This window comes from Sinocyclocheilus grahami, unplaced genomic scaffold (assembly GCF_001515645.1).
Source record: "Sinocyclocheilus grahami isolate Dianchi unplaced genomic scaffold, SAMN03320097.WGS_v1.1 scaffold130.1, whole genome shotgun sequence".
NCBI lineage: Eukaryota > Metazoa > Chordata > Actinopteri > Cypriniformes > Cyprinidae > Sinocyclocheilus > Sinocyclocheilus grahami.
Window position 1 is genome coordinate 1183628 of NW_015505309.1, and position 18371 is coordinate 1201998.

Genomic DNA, 18371 nt, shown 5'->3' on the forward strand with positions numbered 1-18371 from the left:
AAGGTTATCTGACAGACTTAAACGGCTCAAATGGATGGCTTGCCAGGCCTTCCAACCGAAAAATCTGTGCTGGGCGGAAAGGCCTAAGCCGTCTCGTCCCTGCATGAAACGGGAAACCAGCAGATTGTATCCACTTAAGGGCATACAGCGTCTCATGGAGGGAGCTCTAGTATTAAGAATAGTGTCGGTAATCTCTGCCAAGAGACCGGAAAACATTTCAGCTCTGCTCAGGGGTCACACCCATTAGTTCCAAAAATCCTGATGGGGATGTCCAAATCATGCCCCGAACCTGAGTCAGCAGGTCGTGTCTGAGGGGAACCTCCCAAGGGGGCCGGCTAACAGACTGACCAATTCTGAGAACCACGTATGAGTGGGCCAAAACGGCACCACCAAAAACAGACGTTCACTCTGACCAACCTTACACTGAACAGAATCGTTTGGGAGCAAACGGGTCGACTGGAAGGCATAAGACTGGTCCTGGGCCATTCTTGGGCGTCAAATCCCCAAAATAGTGTCCACACCCAGAGGCGACGGAGGAGACAAGGAAACCAGAGCAGGCAATGCGCATGCTCTATTTTTTAGCAAACAAGTCCACTTCCGCTCGGCCAAACCTCTGCCATATGAGACTAACCACCTGAGGGTGCAATCTCCATTCTCCAGCCTCCAAACTCTGTCTCAAGAGTAAGTCCACTCCTGAGTTCAGGTGACCCAGGACATGAACTGCTCTGATCGACAGGAACCCGGTCTGCATCCAAAGAAGAACACATCTCACCAACCTGCACAGGGGTGAGAGCGTAATCCTCTCTTGACAATCCATGTTAAGACCACAGCCGTGTTGTCAGTCCTTGACCTAATGTGACAACCACTCAATTGGGTGAGAACTGTTGGAGTGCCAGAAAACGCTGCTCCAAACAGTTTGTGTGATTGAGCTAATATCAGCCAATCGTCAAGGTAACTCAAAACTCAAGACACCCTGTCACAACAGGGCCAAGACGCAACCATTCACCTTGCGTTCGAGGCCAGTTCAATGAAAGAATACGGTATTGGCAACCTTTATTCCAAAAGCAAACCTGAGGAACTTCCTGTGTCTCTTGACGATCTGGATGCAGAAGTACGCATCCTTAGATCGATGGTCACAAACCAATCTCGGGTTCAGATAGAGACAGGATGAACTTCTGCGTCAGCATCTTGAAATTGCTTACTCCAAGCACAAGGTTAGGTGACGCAAATCCAATCAACCCATAGAAGCTGGATGGTGTAACCATACAACAACCTGATCCTCCCTCATGAGGCCCAGAGACACCCGAGTTGCGGGAAAAATCTCTGAAACAGGAACGGATACTAAAATCAGGCATGCCAGCACCAACCACAGAGTGGGGACTTGGATGTCAACATAGACCCTGCACCAATGGCTTTAGGGCTATCCTCTCGATCTCCAAAGCTAAGGTGCGAAAAACGGTCAAAATCAGTCCGAAATGCAACAAGCGGCGGAACAGCTGATAGAGAGGCAAACACACTTGTAGGTTGCCCACATTCATACACAGTTCCAGCTCAATGTACACGAACAGAGTAATTAGTCATGCAAACCACTGCTTGGTAGCATGAAGCACCCAACATCTCTAGTGCACAATAATGTATGCTGCAGTCACATAATGCAGCCAGTCATGTGAAGCGAGTGTTGGTAGCAAAAGCGCTGCATCAATCACATGAAGTAGGCTGACCATGGTGAGCATTAATAGCTTGCCATAAGACATACTCTTACACGTTAACTCATTCACACAGTAGCTCAGCTCAGTGCATCTCAGTTGGGATGAGAAGAATAATGATTAATTATGCAAATAGTGTTGGTAGCCTGAAGTGCCAAAAACCATGTTGCACGACAAATGTGTGTTGCAAAACTCCACAGAGCCAGCTCATAGCACAGAGTCCACTATTTGTTCCAGCTCAAAACAGCAGTGGAGCTGAAAGAATAATAATTATTAGCCGGGCAGACTAGTGTTTGGTAGCATGAAGCGCCAAAAACCATAGCGCACAGCAAATGTCAGCTGTGGAGTCCGTGCTTAAAAACAGTCACATGAACAAGAGTTGGAAGCGTAAGCGCCTTAATTAATGCAGTGCAGGAGTATAGACAGGAAAAACCCTGCTCACTCTGCACTCTGCATTTGTTCCAGCTCAAAGCATCAGCGGAGCTGAAAGAAAAATTAACAGCCGGGCAGATTAAGGCTTGGTAGCATGAAGCACCAAGACCATAATGCATGACAAACATCCGCCGCAGGACTCCTAGAGTCTGTGCCTAAAAGCAGTACACGAAATAAGAGCTGGAAGTGTAAGCACCAATTAAAATGCACGTGCTTGCATTAGTGCAGCGCAGAAGTAGAGAGAGATAGGAAAACCGTCTGCTCAACTCTACAACCTGAGCCATATAGCATTAAATGTTAAAACAGCTTGCCACTTAATGTTTCAGCTCAACGCAGCAGCAGAGCTGAAAGAAATATTATATTACTCGGGCAGACCAACGCTCGGTAGAATGAAGCGCCAAGACCATGGTGCACGACAAAATATCTGCTGCCGGACTCCTCGGAGTCTGCGTCTAAAAAGTACACGAACAAGAGTTGGAGCATAAGCGCCAAATCAGATGAACGTGACTGCGTCAGTGCAGCGCAGCAGGTAATGTTAGAGAGAGAGGGGGAAAATCGCCAGCTCACTGTTATAGCTTGCTATAAGAATACTCTGAAACACCTGAGCTCTTCCACTTGTTTCAGCTCGACGCCGCAACGGAGCTGAGAGAAGTAGTCGGGCAACTAATGCTTGGTAGCTTGAAGCGCCAAAAGCATAGTGCACAGTTGGAAGCATAAGTGCCAAATCGTATGAACGTGTCTGCGTAGTACAGCGCAGGAGGTAACATAGAGAGAGAGGGGGGGGAAAACCGCCTGCTCACTGTTATAGCTTGCTATAAGAAATACAATGAAACACAGTGAGCTCTTCTACTTATTTGTTTCAGCTCAATGCAGCAGCTGAGCTGAAAGAAATGGTAATTAGTCGGGCAAACTAATGCTTGGTAGCTTGAAGCAACAAAAACCATAGTGCACGACTTAACGTCCTAAAAATCAATGCCTCTCATGTTGTTTAATAAACTTGAGAAACACTTGATCCAGGGAGGAAGTCGAGCAACGGGGGTTTTATATCAGTAAGCTCGCCCCTTAACCCATAGTTTATATCTACAGCTTGTGTCGCCTGCGAGCTCGAGCCCGAGGCTGCTGTAGAGTATGCATCATCTAATCCGCAGCTGAAAGAATCGATTACGAGCTTCCGGAGAGGGAATCAGATTTGACTAACCACCTGACTCACGAGACTCTGATGAATGCACGCGGTCTGGGGAAGAGAGCCAGAGAGAAGGGGATTAATTCCGTTCTCTCACTCTCTGTACACTCGGGCTCATCGCTGTCACCCCAAGCGTCGAGCTCGTGTGGCGCCTCGGCGACCGCAGAACTGGAACAGCCGGGGTTGAACAAACATCTCCCCTTCCTCAGAAAGAGAGCGAGCCAGAGCGCAACTTACTCACAAACACAGATATCACGGATACAACAATAGATAAAGGCCGCAAAGCGGTCTTCCTACCTGTTTCCTCATGAGTCTGTGTAACATGCATCCATACATAACCTATCGGAAAACTCGTTGTGTCCGACTTAGAGGAGTAAACTGCTCTATATAAATAGATGGCTTAGAACACAAGAATCTCTTTCCAATGGGCAACAGATGATTCGCTTCCTGAAGGAATTAAAATCTGATGAAATAGCACGCAGCACGCATATATGAGCATATATGACGTATGCTTGGGGCGGTGCTAAGCGCTATTGGCGTGATGGTATAAGGGCTTCAGACATTCGTCACACCGGAGGTGTTCCCATAGCGATGACGTCATCGCAGCATTGAAGTGAACCTATGAGAGGGAACACTGCTTTATCAGACATTACATGCAAGATTAAATGAAAATGACATCCAATTTTCTGAAGACAGTCGGTTTCCTTCAGAAATACAGTGATATAAAAACACCCGCACTCAGTGTATGGGAAACACTGTAGTCTCACAATTGAAGTGTAAATTCTGCAGATTACATCATTGTCCAGTATTGTACTGTCAGCAATTTATTATAAAAACGTTTTCATAATTGTAACATACATATTTACATAAATAATTATTCAGGTGCATGTGTAATAACTTGCGAAAACTTGAGGCTACAGCAGCACTTCTTCTTCGTCTTGTCTGCGCACTCAACCAAGCGTTGTAACCACGACCTCGCCCCTCCCCACCCCCCAACCATTCGAATTTCCTAGGCAGGAATTATTTTAATGATATTCTAATGGACCGCTTTGTGATATCACAAAACCAAACAAAGCTGTAGTCAAAACGAGCCGTTCGTTGTAGTTCTTGAAAAGGGATTTTTAAAAAACGAAATATCTCCCTTTGGAGTGGACTTTGAGATTTGTAATTTTGAAGATCTTTTTTATGCCCAAACATACACACTACACACTGACTAAAATTCAAAAAGTGAAAAAGCATAATAGGACCCATTTAAACACTGCAGAGCAGGGTGGGGAAAATGTAATTCAATTTTTAAACAGAAGGGGGTACTAAGATTCTTAATAAAAGCTGCCACAATAAACTAGTCTGATAATCAGTAAAACATTGGTTCTCAACCAGGGCAAATTCACAACACTACTTTAATATTAAATCTAACTTAATTAAAAAGTTTCAAACTAAAATCAAGATCTATACCAGGTAAACAGACATCATATTTCTCACTCTGGTGAAACAACACATCTGAGGTCTCACTTAAACGATTTTGATCACTGCAACAACTCAGCTGGATTGTGCAGAAGGTCTTTGAATATTGTCTTGGACAATGGGGTTCCTTGGAATCAAAGAGTTTGAGAACCAGTGGTATAGCATATTCTTTTTCTGGAGGAAAAAACAGGTAGCCTATGGCTGAGTGATAAAAGCTGTGGCATAGGGTTAAACTACTCCTCAGCATTTCTCAACTGCCTTCATCCCTGCTCTGCTGTAATGCAACTCCAGGAATACCAGGATCAATCCATGGAAACAAAGAAACGATCTATCTATCTATCTATCTATCTATCTATCTATCTATCTATCTATCTATCTAAATAAAAGCATAAAGCATAAAAATAAACAAATGTTACCATACAAACACAAAACGAATGCTACTATACTGGTCATATGGCTGAAACAAAATCGAATACAATAACTGACTGATTTTGTCCAGATTTAATATGTTGGATGTATGACAACATCACACAAAGGGCGTCACAAATTTACATAGGCCATGTGTTTATCATAATTTGCATTAATAATTTATAACTTCACATTTAACAGTGTAGATCTATTAGGCTCATATTAATATATTTATTAATTTTATAAACTTGCATTTAAGCAACATTTAACAATAAACGTCGTTTTACGATATACTAAACCAGGAGAAAGAGCGCAGGTGTTTGCAGCAGGCATTGTTTTACATAAGAAACGTCGAAAAGCACGTCGAGGAATTAACAGACATGTTGAGACAAAGATTGGGTCATATGTTTTAGCAGATGAGTTTGTGCAGAAGGCATGTTTAGGAGCTCATGGATAGTGCTGCAGATATCTGCTGAGACGCTGCACACTGGAATGTGGAGAAAGCACAGGGCTGCACTGACACTGCTCGGTCTTTCTTCAGTTAAAGAGTTTGCAGTCAGGCAATATCCTGACACGCGTGATACGACACATAGTTGTACATCGGAATTTTTCTGTTTGATTACACAATATCAGATACTAACGTTGCAGTTGTTTGCTTTGCAGCACAGGTGCAACAACAGATATTACTGTCCTCATGCCTGTCCTTGTTACTTGGTCGCCGTTATATTTATATTTTATATAGGCCTACATAATTATTTCCATTAATAATAATGTGACATTCATTTGCAAATAGCTACAAACATAATTGGAGATATTTGCAAATCCGTAAAACAACTTTAAGTACACTTGGCTGGTGCTAGCCTGTGCAGCTGTGTGTCATACTGTGAGGCGTTGAGTTGTGATTGGTAAACTCGATTTCCTGGTACACACATGATCTGAACACTGTTGAACATCCGCATCTACATTTCTGCAAGACGAGACTAGGCGGTAAGACACGTTTCCTTTACTTTATCACTTTAGTAACTCTCTAACTTTGTTTGCCGTGTTAGAAACAGCTTGTTTCGCAGCAAAGAAGTGATGCAAAGATGTAAACAATACAAAAATGCATACAGAGTCATGTTTTTTTTTAGGATGTAAGGAATAGGTGATCTTTATGATTTTCATTTTCTGATTGCCTTTCTCAAATGGGAACACTGAACTAGAGTTTTGGAGTAACTTGCAGATTTCACAGATTTATTCTCAAGATTTCAATTCACACAGTTATATTATACAATTGTATTCTTAATTTGACAGGAATATGTGCTACAATATACTAATAATATCTGGCTTTGGTGATAATTTCATTAATAAACTGCCACAAAGACAGTATTAGCCATCCTTTCACGTTCAATGTACTTTTTTGGTAAAGTCGCAGGCAACCACATCCTCTTGTAACGAAAAGACTGAACTGAGATCCTGTTCTGACTGGCTCCTGTGACACCACAGACCCTTACTGACATCCTTTATCACTCTATAAGTACGAATATGAATAAATGGTAATAAAATTGAGCATAATGAACAAATCCATATTGCTGTTTAAAGGGTTAGTTCACCCCAAAAAGAAAATTCTGTCATTAATTACTCACCCTCATGTCGTTCAAAACCCGTAAGACCTTCGTTCATCTTCGGGAACACAAATTAAGATATTTTTGATGGAATCTGAGAGCTGTCAGAAATGTTCCCAGACAGAAACGAAGCAAGGACGTCGGTAAAACAGTCCATGTGACATCAGTGGCTCAACTTAGAATTACTACAAACTACAACTTAGTGGCTCAACAAGCTACGAGAATACTTTTTGTGCACAAAGAAAACAAAAATGACGACTTTATTCAACAATTCTTCTCCCCCGAGTTACTGTCTTCCGCCATTTTGGAGAGTATCACAACGCATATGCACGTTTTACCATAAGTGTAAACAACGCTGATTACGCCGATTATGTTCATGTGCGCGCTTTCCCCCCTAATGAAAGTAATGCCGATTACGTTCTCGGGTACTCTCCAAAATGGCAGAAGATGTAACTTGGGGAAGAAGAATTGTTAAATAAATTGTTCTTTTTGTTTTCTTTGTGCACAAAAAGTATTCTCGTAGCTTCGCAAAATTGAAGTTGAACCACTGATGTCACATGGACTGTTTTACCGATGTCCTTGCTTCGTTTATGTCTGGGAACATTTCAGAATTTTGGAGAGTATCACAACGCATATGCACGTTTTACCATAAGTGTAAACAACGCTGATTACGCCGATTATGTTCATGTGCGCGCTTTCCCCCCTAATGAAAGTAATGCCGATTACGTTCTCGGGTACTCTCCAAAATGGCAGAAGATGTAACTTGGGGGAGAAGAATTGTTAAATAAATTGTTCTTTTTGTTTTCTTTGTGCACAAAAAGTATTCTCGTAGCTTCGCAAAATTGAAGTTGAACCACTGATGTCACATGGACTGTTTTACCGATGTCCTTGCTTCGTTTATGTCTGGGAACATTTCAGTTGCGTTGCGGTCTATGGGAGGGTCAGAAAGTTCTCAGATTCCATCAAAAATATTTTAATTTGTGTTCCGAAGATGAACGAAGGTCTTACGGGTTTTTTCTCAGATTCCATCAAAAATATTTGAATTTGTGTTCCGAAGATGAACGAAGGTCTTACGGGTTTTGAACAACCTGAGGGTGAGTAATTAATGACAGAATTTTCATTTTGGGGTGAACTAACCCTTTAAGGGACAATGTACAGACAGTCTGAAATTATCACAAGAAATATTTTGGAATTATAAGCAATTGGCTGTACATTATGCTACTTATTATGCTGCAAGGACATAAAACATTAGCTTGTGGTCATTATTCATAAATATTTGAGTGCTGAAAGTTGCAATTGACCAATCACAACCAAGTATTCCAGAAAGCTGTGCATAAAAAAGAACATTAAAATAATTAATATTTTAATATAATTAAATTGTCATAAATGTCTCTTTTGGATTTGACTATTAAAGTATGAGTCATTTTTACTTGTGCATGGATAAGAAAATTGATTTAAAGTGCTGGTGAATCACTGTTCTCTGGTCTCTAGTGCTGGTGTTTTAATATTATGATGGTGTTGTTGAGTGTCTTTATAGCCAAACTGGTGTGCTTTCATCAGCTTGAGAAATTCTGTTGCAGTTCTATTGCAGCTTCAAGAGAATTCGGATATGACATGCTTTTTTCTGAAAGCTAATTTTTTTTCAAAAGAGTGGAAAATTCTTGCTGTGCTTTTTAGCCTCATATTAATGAATGCAGTAGATGACATACGTCACGGTGCGTCACTGAGCTGATAAATAGCCTATAAAAGGTAGCGTGAAAATGATTTTTGTAGCAATGAAAACTCTGTAGGTATTTTTTTTAACTTTTCGTTCTGTCTGAAGGGCTAACCCTTTTTTCCACACAAATAAACAAGAGTTTCTGCAGCCTTCAATCCAGTCACTTATGAAGCAGCCAAAAATATCACAATGTCTGACAGATCCGTAAAGGGGAAGCTCTGTGTATTAACTGGCAGACTTCGTTAAACATGATCTCTGTCTATTGATCAAGACTTTCACTTCCTTCTTGGGGTGTTTGTTGTTCAGGCCTAGGCTTGCGCAGAACTTCCGGAGTAGAACAGAGCTGCTGGATTCAGAACAAGCCTCAAGAGGAACTGTACAGAACTACGCCGATGTGCTTCTGTGTTTATATGGTTGTTTAAATTTATTTGACTTTCAGACCCAATTTGTGAGCACATTCAGACAATATGTGACAAGCTCCATATTGCTTAGAGCGTGTCACTGATCTACACAAAATGTGGTTGAAATGAGAAGCCTACTCGTGCTACTTCCTGTTTGTGCAACAGTTTCCAGGCATGCACATCATAAGCAAAGAGATCTTATTTTGTATGTATGCATGAGTCTTGATTAGTTGTTTCAGATTTTTTTTCTTTTTTTTTTCTCCTCCTCCTAGTAAGTTGAGGCAGCCCCTCAAGAACTTTTTTGATGTGTTGACAGGGGCAGTTGTTGTCAGATAGCAGCAGACTTGTGCTCTCAGCTTAGTGTAGTTTGATGGATCATATAATATCGAATATAATTTGAATTTTGATAATATTTAAGTGGAAAATTCGAATTTAGTTTTTCAGTCATTTTGACAGCCCGAGCATGCAGTTTTGTTGTCTGCAGTGTTAAATGCTTGACTTATTTAAAGTTGTTCGGATTCTGATTGGTTGTCAAAGTTTTTATTGTTCATCAGATGGAAAAAATAGTTTATAGTTTATAGTTAATAGTTTAAAAATAGTGATTACAACTGTTTTGTTATTATTATAGTGGTGGTGTAGACTTCCTTATTCTCAAAGAATTCGAACGATTATTAAAACGTTTTATTTCTCGTTATCGTTATTAGGGCTGTCGAGATAACCGCAATACCGCGCTATTGAAGAGCAAACCACAGAGGAATGCAAGAACCGCACCAACCGCGATTTTTGCGTGTTTTCTTTTTTCGTAAGGTTATGCCCTTCTCGTTTTACACTTCATGCATGTGGACTGAATATTAAACAAGCTAGTAATGATAACATAAAGTGTACCATGCTGATTTGTACAGAGGCTTCGTAGATTTGCACTTAACAAGCCTAAACAGACAGTGAATGAGAGCGAGATCGACTTGCGTCTGTCCTCCAGGCCGAGTCATATATTTGTGAAAATATGTTGTTATGTCCAAGGAAAGCGAAATCTGTCTTAGCACCAACGCATAGCTGGTCAGCTGAGCCTTCTAAAGTGGCGCTCAAAGTTCAAATGATTTCAACAGCGTGTTTCATTATGTCTCTCTTTGAATGAATGAATCAGCGTTTTTGAACGTGTAGTTGAATGAAAGGTTTAAAGACTCACTCAAAGACAGTCCATTTCCACCACCTTGTGGCGCAAAACACTGTAACTGCACTGACTGACAGCCCATCTAGAACGCGTGCCTGCAGGTGGAAATATCAATAGAAAGTCTCTTGTCCAGTCAGATTAGAAGATCAGATCAGAACTAACTGTTATACATATAGGCTAACGATAGACTAACGATCTTATTGTCAAGTTCATGTTCTGTTATGTGGACCGTTATTTTGTCATTCTCTTCTGTTTACTTCACTTCCTGTTTCAACGCTATTTGGTTTCAGTTTTTGAATATGACATTGTTAGTTATATCGTAACACATAAACACACAGATTATATAGATATATATAATTATATATATTAGGGCTGCACGATAAATCGCATGCGATATTTAATGTGTTCTGTTATGTGGACCGTTATTTTGTCATTCTCTTCTGTTTACTTCACTTCCTGTTTCAACGCTATTTGGTTTCAGTTTTTGAATATGACATTGTTAGTTATATCGTAACACACAGATTATATAGATATATATAATTATATATATTAGGGCTGCACGATAAATCGCATGCGATATTTAATGCGCATCTTGTCAGAAAGCCGATTCTGTAATCAGCGGTAAATCTCCATCACCTGCGGGCTTTCACATTGAGCAGCATTAGCTACACAGAGCCGTTGTTCACTGACGAGCTGCGCAAAAAAATCGTGCGAATATGAACGTGGTTTTGCGCATTAAATATCGCATGCAATTTATCATGCAGCCCTAATATATATATATGTATGTGTGTGTGTGAGAATGGCGATAATACCGCGCTATTGAGCCACTCAAAATTACCGCAAGGGAAATTCCCTCACCGCGACAGCCCTAATCGTTATAGGTATCATCATTGATGTGAATGAGCCTTAAATCAAACTTTTTAAACCTTGGTATCTTTTATCATATTGCTGTTTTCGGAGTTCACTAATAATAATAAACCCACACAAAACTGTTTGTTACAGTGATTTTACAACAGCTAAGGGTGTTTCACTTAGCGTCATCCCTAAGAACATCCTTTGCACTTGGAAAAATCACTGTAGCGCATGGCCTTCATGGCTCATTGCTTCATTATACTAAGTATTCATGCTGCCTCTGATGCAATCCATTGTCTCTTTACCTATAGTTGACGCATTAGATCATGTGCTGTTTGTTCCATAGCTTTGCTCCAGACATGCAGTGAAATGCTGTAATAGGTCGGCGCACATAAACTCTGTCCTTACAAGTCTCTTGAAAATGGGTTTAGCAATGCACTGCAGCACCACTCAGCAAGACACTACCAATGGCAGAGCATCAAGGCCGTGTGGAATGCAACGGCACGCCCAGTGTAACCTCCGACAGGTTGATGACCCTTGAGAGAGATGACAGGGCAACATGCTGGAGAACTGCAAACTGATAGAAAGTCATCTTCGACTGGAGGGGAAAAAAACAGTCTGCCCAGCATGTTGCTCCTGAAGGAAAGAGCGAGAAAGAGGGAGAGAGAGAGAGAAGGGGGAGATAAAAGGGGAAACAATATAATAGTTGATATAAAACGGGGGATGGTAAGAATAATAAGTGTCTCTGGAGAGCCGGAATGTGAAGAAGAAATAGAACAGGGAATAAAGAGAACGGAGGGGGAAAGGAACCGTGTGTGTGTGTTTGTGTGTGTATGTATGTGAGGAAGAGGATGAGATCATCGCAGTCTCCTGTCTAATGAGTGATGGGGTTGGGAGGCGTGCTGAACTGAGGCGGAGGGTTTGCTTCTCATGCCGGTGGAATCAATAGCATCTGCAGACTGGAATACTGTTCCCACATTACTGCCTCATTGCCAACACTTCAGCCACGGATTACACACAGATCGTTTGTGCATTCGTACACTCCCTTCCTTTCTTTCTCCATCTCCCACGTTCTGTCTGCTTACCGTCTCTCTCTTCCCTCTCTCTCATGTGCTCTCTCTCTCTCTCTAGCCAACCCACACCCAGTGATTCTGTATCTTGTTTTTTTGTGTTTGACGGTAGGAGGGATGCTGCTGTGAATTCTTTTTTAAATGTGTTTTAGACTCATTTTTTTCTGTACCACAGGACGTGTGCTTTCTTGAATTTTTGGGGGGTAATTTTTTGGGGGGAAACCTTGTGGAAAAGAGCTTACTCACAATGTTGGGCTTGGATGTTTGTGAATTTGGTGGACAGTTTCTTGAACTGCTCTGGTTAACAGTTTGCTATAGAGGTGAGAATGCATTTATGTTATCTATTATGAGGTAAAAATGTTGAAAACTGAAATTATATACAAAAAAATGACTAAATATACTAAAATGAACTTGAATGTGTGCATTTGGAATGCTCTTCAAACTCCACAAAAAGACTTCAGATGATCTGCCAATTTAACAGTCCATCCCTAAACCTTCAGCTAAAGTAGTTTGAAGCTTGTTATGCATGGTATTTAGAAGTTGCAATATATCATAAAACCAATTGAAAATTTCAAATACATTTTTAAAATCAAGTAGAAAGTCATATATGTGATCATTTTGTGTGATGACTTTCTCTGTGGATGTAGACATTTGTATTGTTGGCATGTGATGCACTTAAAACAAGCAAAGGTGGAATAATCAATATGTATTGATCGATCAGTTGTTGCTCTCACAACATTGCTTTGTGTGTGTGTGTGTGTGTGTGTGTGTGTGTGTGTGTGATCATCATGTTGCTTGTAATTACATGTCACAGATGTTGTTGATTCAGGGCTTCACTCTGCAGAGCTTCTGCTGACTGACACCAATCCAGTGTTTCTCACTCCCAATTTACCTCTTTATTGGTGTTTTCCACTCTCTTAGTGTCTCCATTTCACGTTGATATATCTAGAAAGTAATGATGTGTGACAGATGACCACCTGTCTTTATGTGTACAGTGAAGAGTAAATGTGCATATCCCTGTGTGTTTTTGCTATCTGAGATTCCTATACAGTATGGCTTCGCCATAAGCATTCCCATTAATCTCAATGGCAGTTGCTTGGATGACACAAGACCCCACCCGGAAGTATGTGATGTTGTGCACAGGTGTGCAGTTTTGCAGGTGTTTTGAGCTGTTACCTGACTAATCGTTCTATGGACAGGGAAACGTATAAATATAAAATAAATTGAACTCTTTAAAGCACCCTTAAAAAACAAGTTTTCATGATATTTGAGAAATTTTTTTGCAACCGGATGGTCTAGTTACAACATCTAATAGGGCCATGCGAACCAAATAAATTGCAACCCGATTTCACAAGAAAACAATTATTTTTAAAAGTTGGAATTTCGTATGAATTTGTATGATGTAATTCTTATGAAAATGTGTGATTTGTAGTTAAAAAAAAAAAAGTATGACCTATACTTAAACCTAAACTTAGTGGGGCATGAGTAGGTTGTATAATGAGTACAAATTCATATGAATTCTAGTTTATTGAATTATTCTAGTTTAGTGAATTCTAGTTGAGCAAAATGTAAAATAGTTATGAATTGCCACAAGACCATTGACAAAACCTAGATCCTAGTTCTGTATCTGACTCAAATATGTTCGCTTTTTGTAGTCTGAATAGCAAAACAACACATCAAATCCAAAGTTTACAAATCCAATTCATTTCAAATCAATATGAAATCTGATTAAAATCTGTTATTTTGGAATGTCTTAAGGTGTGGTCACATTAGCGAAATTAGTGTTCAAAAAAGGTCTATTATCCATAGTCAATACTGTAAAGATGTATTAATCACTGTTCGCACAGAAGTCCGTTTCAAACCAAGAAGCTTTCTGTTGGTCAGCATGGTAAAATCCCGACCAACTTGAACTTGAGCGAAATCCATGTGGTGAACTTTTTCCGCCCTCACACAAATCTCTTGATTGCTTGGATTTCTTTTGGAATGACTGGATTTCCCTTTTGAAATGTAGCCAATCAATGGCAAATGTAACCACACTTTCGTATTGATACTTTGGATTTTGACAACACTGTATATGGATATACAGTAGTTCAGTCCTAAAGATCGGATTTGAAAACCAAACTGGATTTGTGTGCCAGAGTAGCCAGAGAGGTTTGAAGCAGGGTGATTCCAGTCGAGTTAAAGAAGGCTCACAAAACCGGTCCAAGAGACTAACTGATTTTCAGCTCTCTCTGCCTGACTGCAGGTGCTGACACTCTAAGACCCCCTGTGGCCCGGCAGAGCTGCATCACGACTCATTGAGCCTCAGCTGCTGCTGCACTGTGATGGATGGCTACACGTCAGAGACCTGACACATGTTTAAAGGAGTAAATCAATTAGATTGCATGTAGGAGAAACAGAGATTTCAAAAAGCTGACGTGTTTATGCACCCTGTAGGGAAAGGCCATATGAATAAGGAAGTTCACATGCATCATTTTGCTTCTCTACATGCTGTCAGGTGTTCAGCTGTGGTTTCTCAAATTACAGCTGCTATGTGATTAACAATCCTGAGGATTTGAATGTCACTTAGCCTAGCCGCCAACTTTTACATGTACTACTGCTCTTTTTCCCTCAAAATCAGTGCAAAAAAAAGAAACAAAGAAAGTATATCGATTTCGACTGGGCCTGCATTATACGTTTAATTTCTTCATATGTTTCTTTGACATCATCTTGTGAATAAGTATATTCCTGTTGCATTGTTTCAGTACATTACAGCCGAAACCTTCTGTGACAGTGTCAAATGGCTTGCAGCATTTTGTCTGTGAAAGTGTAGAATTGTGCAGATTTCTGGCCTGCTGTGGTTAGTGTTTGGTTCTTCTCCACTTTGCTCTGTTTGATTAGCAGAGAAGCTGCTTGGTGTCAAAGTAGTTGTGAAAGTGGAGGATTGTGAGGGTTGTAGAGTAGTTGAAAGTGCTAATATACAGGGAGAATTTAGTTACACCAGCTGCTGAGTTGGCTTCCATTTTAGAGCAAACTGTGCCCATAAATTCAGGCAAGATATTTAGACAAAAAATATTTACTGTGACACGCTGTATTTTAACACATAACTGAGTGAACAACAGAGTCAGTGTTCTTGTGGTCCTTTTTGACATTTTTACATCCTGAGGGGTTTATTGGCCTTTTCAATGGTCTTATATCTGACCCTGGTCTGGACCACAAAACCAGTCTTAAGTCGCTGGGGTATATTTGTAGCAATAGCCAAAAATACATTGTATGGGTCAAAATTATAGATTTTTCTTTTATGCCAAAAATCATTAGGATATTAGGATCATGTTCCATGAAGATATTTTGTAAATGTCCTACTGTAAATATATCAAAACTTAATTTTTTATTAGTAATATGCATTGCTAAAAAAACTTAATTTGGACAAATTTAAAGACAATTTTCTCAATATTTAGATTTTTTTGCACCCTCAGATTCCAGATTTTCAAATAGTTGTATCTCTGTCAAATATTGTCATATCCTAACAAACCATACATCAACGGAAAGCTTATTTATTCAGCTTTCAGTCTTCAAATTGACCCTTATGACTGGTTTTGTGGTCTAGGGTCACATATTCATTTTAGTCTAAAAAGGGTAAGGGCCTTCCATTCATCTGCTGAAATTCCACCGAATATTTGGGTGTACAGCTGTTGTGTGTTGAGAGAGACTGCAGTTTGTCAGCGCTGTTTGCTCATTCACACTCCACCTCATTAGCTGTGCATTGAAACCTGCAGCACACCATCAGACAAAAACCAGCATGCTATCCATCTCAATGTAGCCAGGCATTTTGCCAAAAAAAACAAAGCATGTTGCCTTTGAAGCTCGAGATGCTGCACCTCACATATTTCACTCAGAAATTATATCTCTGGAAGGTGGGGAAAGCCAGTTAACAAAGCTAGTCAGATTTTTCAAAGTATTATCATTGCTATTTAACACAGCTGAGCAAGGGTAATTACTGTCATTCTTCTCTTTGATAATAAAAATGACCTCTTACTAGTGGCCACTGTGAGAATGGGAGCGAGGCTCTAGTGTTCTTTAGAGCAGTGCTTCTCAATTGGTGGGCTGCGATAAAAAATTGCTGCTGGTGTGTTCTGATAGGATCATGGACAAGATACTGAGAGCACGAAACCATAAAAATGTGTTTATCATCAATTTTCTGTATAATCATGTCAATAATTTTGCATATTGTCAATCCTGTGTGGTAAAATTGGTAATATTAATTCATTTCCATGTCTGATTTTTAAGGACAGTTTTGTTAATGTTTGTACATTAAACAACTTTGGCACCATAAAATCTGGGTCCTGAAGCAAAACCAGTTGAGAAACACAAATTTTAAGGTTTTTAGGAGATGGCCTTTATTATTTTTTCTCTTTGAGTCACATTATGAGCAACTGATTAGCTTTTAGCTTGTGTACATTCAGAGGAGAACAGTGATGTTTACTGCGTTAATGTGCAATATTAATATGTCTCACGTTGCAGTTTTGAGATGCCATCATCATTATGCAGAAAACATGCCCTGAAATGCCATGAAAATTTATCTTTAATCATCCTTAACTGCTATCCCTCACTACATAGTACATTTTGCTTGTAATTTAGAGAGATAATCTTGGCATTGGCTCTTGGATATGCTTTGAATTGCCCAATTAGTCCAGTCATTTATTCATGGTGACCAGGCCTCCCTGTAGTGAATCTCAGCTCAGGGGATTTGATTTGTGTGTTCGGTGTGTGAGATATTTAATTGGTGTGCATTTTTTTTAGCAATATTTAAGCTATAATTGCACAGGGATAATTAACTAAATAGCCTTATTATGCACAGGATATTGGTCCAAAGGACTCCAGTGTACAAAACATGGCCACACTTGAGTAAAATATTGCAATGTTAATGCAGCAGTCAGTTCAGGGGTTTTCATTTTGCACAAGAGTTGACTATTGATTAATACACATTTATGCATAGCCAGATTTCCCCTCTCACACTTCATTACCACGTTCATCTGTACACATTCAGATTGTTTATTTCTCACTAATTAGTAGGTTAATTGGATCACGTTGTTTTCTGCAGCTGGAGTATGCCATATGTCTCAACAGCATTTTGCACCTGTGTGCAGCTTCCTCATAAACCATAATCTGACGTACTTGTCCTTCCTCAAATCGTCTTCCTGGATAGAGTGTTTTTTTTTTTTTTTTTGCAGGTTCAGTTTATGTAGAAATACAGAATTAATTTCCCCATTTTTTCCTATCTTTTTGTTGGAGGAAATTGGCTCCCCATTTTTATATACAGCAGCAGCATATGAGTGTCATGGTCCTTGAGCTACTGCTATATAATGCAAAAGGAGATGGTGGTATATTTTTATTAGATGGTATTGAGTGAAAATCGCTCTTATAAAACTAATGGCGTATTAGAGAGTGACCCTCAAAAACACCCTATTGATTCCATCAGATCAGATTTTATAGCCCTATCCTTCCATTATTGCATTTGCCTTCACATTACAGCACTTAGGGATTTTGTTCTCCTTTCATAATGTAAAGAAGGTTCATAATCGCTCTTGATAATCATTGGGAAGCAGGATGTACGCATGTTTCCATGGCTGCCGAGGCAGATCTGGCCTATAGACAGTGTCGACACACTGTACATAAAACCAGCTGGGGCAAACATATAAACCTGGGTGGGAGTGTTTCTGTCTTTTTTCTTTTTTTCATCCTCAGCTGTGTTCAGGAACATCCATCCTCTAAGGAGCTTCACTTGTTCTCACCCAGGCTAATGAAAGCGATTATGTCATGTTTTAGAAGTTGTCCCTGCCCATGAATTTTGTAAACGTTGGGGTCCAGTGACTGTTTTTTTTAAAGTATTAGAGGCACATATCCCTTATTTTTTGTTGTGAGAACTATAAGATATTCTTGATTATCAGTTATTCTCGAAACTATTATCTAACATAAAATTAATCTAGGGTGAAAACTAGCTAGTTATAAATCCATCAAATATCTGTACCCACCTTAAAGGGTTAGTTCACCCAAAAATGAAAATTGGCTTGTGTTTTACTCACCCTCGAAGAATCCTAGGTGTATATGACTTTCTTCTTTCAGATCAATCCAGTCGGAGTTATATTAAAAATTGTCCTGGCTATTCCAAGTTTTATCATTGCAGTCAGCGGGTGTTGCAGTTGAACAGTCCACAAGTCGTCAAATAAAGCGTGCGCATTCGTAATAAAACGTGCCTCACACGGCTCCGGGGGGTGAATAAAGGCCTTCTGTAGTGAATCCATGCTTTTTTGTAAGAAAAATATCCATGTTTCAAACGTAATAAACACTTTTATATCACTTCCGCCAACTGTCATACGTGGAAGC

The 18371-nt window shown here is 39.9% G+C and overlaps 2 protein-coding genes across 4 annotated transcripts in view; one reads left to right on the top strand and one right to left on the bottom strand.

Moving 5' to 3' along the window:
• LOC107590586 (retinal cone rhodopsin-sensitive cGMP 3',5'-cyclic phosphodiesterase subunit gamma-like) overlaps positions 1-5903 on the bottom strand; it is a 12842-nt gene extending 6939 nt beyond the window's left edge. The window contains exon 1 of one of the 2 annotated variants that reach the window (XM_016279432.1): positions 5835-5903. The gene's annotated coding sequence lies outside the window, so the exon portion shown is untranslated. Of the gene's footprint in view, positions 1-3618; positions 3671-5834 lie in introns of those variants that run through there. The other variant, XM_016279434.1, reaches the window with a different exon arrangement.
• Positions 5904-6088: 185 nt separating this feature from the next.
• Positions 6089-18371, top strand: part of LOC107590585 (rho GDP-dissociation inhibitor 2-like) — a 32154-nt gene continuing 19871 nt past the window's right edge. Inside the window, exon 1 of one of the 2 annotated variants that reach the window (XM_016279431.1) lies at positions 6089-6180. Coding sequence is in view for 1 of the 2 variants with exons in the window: in XM_016279430.1 (XP_016134916.1) it covers positions 12256-12328 (73 nt within the window). In the remaining variant the exon portion in view is untranslated. Of the gene's footprint in view, positions 6181-11819; positions 12329-18371 lie in introns of those variants that run through there. The other variant, XM_016279430.1, reaches the window with a different exon arrangement.